The 752-nt window shown below is 78.9% G+C and overlaps 1 protein-coding gene across 1 annotated transcript; it reads right to left on the minus strand.

Annotated features, from left to right (window-relative positions):
* Nucleotides 1-57: 57 nt before the first annotated feature.
* On the minus strand, nt 58-745 carry MNEG_14910 (hypothetical protein; the record flags this gene model as incomplete). Its single annotated transcript, XM_014036620.1, has 1 exon — nt 58-745. A coding segment is annotated over one exon (688 nt), but the record flags the coding sequence as incomplete, so codon positions are not given.
* Between the last annotated feature and the right edge of the window lie 7 nt (nt 746-752).

Genomic DNA, 752 nt, shown 5'->3' on the forward strand with positions numbered 1-752 from the left:
GGCCGCGCCTCTCGCGCAGGCGGCGGCTGCGGCGGCGGGCGCGTGCCGAATGCAGGTCTACACGCCCGGCGGCTTGATGGTGGAGATGAATACAAATGGCCACGTCATTCTCGCACCGCTCAACGACCGCCCAATAAACGCGTCCCCCATGAGGGGCGTGCGCGTGCTCGGCGCCCCCGTGCACGACGGCGCGCTCGGCCCGCTGCTGCCGCCAGGGCGCGGCGGCTGGCAGGCGCTGCTGCCTGGCGGGTGCCTCGCAAGGCATACGGGGGCCGAGGGTCTCGAGGGGTCCATGGTGGTGCTGCACGCAGATGGGTCCACGAGCGAGCGGCGCGGCGCGCCGCCCGGGGAGGCCGCCGCGTCGCTGCCGGCGCCGCTGCGCGCGGCGGCGGGCTGGGTGCGGACAGGGGCGGACGGGAGCAGGTCGTGGCAGCCGGACGAGGGGGCGCTCGCCGCGCTGCGGGGCCCGGCGGCGGCGGCTGCGGATGCCGCAGCAGCAGCCGCGGCGTCCGCGGCCGCGGTGGCTGCGGAGGCGGCAGTAGCAGAGCCGGAGCCGGCCGCGGGCAAGAAGGGGCCCAAGGAGAAGAAGACGAGCACCCTCGCCTCGCAGCAGAGCAAGGGCGCTGCCGCCGCGGCTGCCGCCGCACAGGCCGAGGAGGGAACGGCGGCGGCGGCGGCAGCAGCCGCGGCGCCCGCGGAGGCCGCGGCGGCTGCCGCGGCGGCGGCGGCTGCGGCGGCGGCGGCGCTCGCGG

This window comes from Monoraphidium neglectum, assembly GCF_000611645.1.
Source record: "Monoraphidium neglectum strain SAG 48.87 unplaced genomic scaffold scaffold04870, whole genome shotgun sequence".
Taxonomy (NCBI): domain Eukaryota; kingdom Viridiplantae; phylum Chlorophyta; class Chlorophyceae; order Sphaeropleales; family Selenastraceae; genus Monoraphidium; species Monoraphidium neglectum.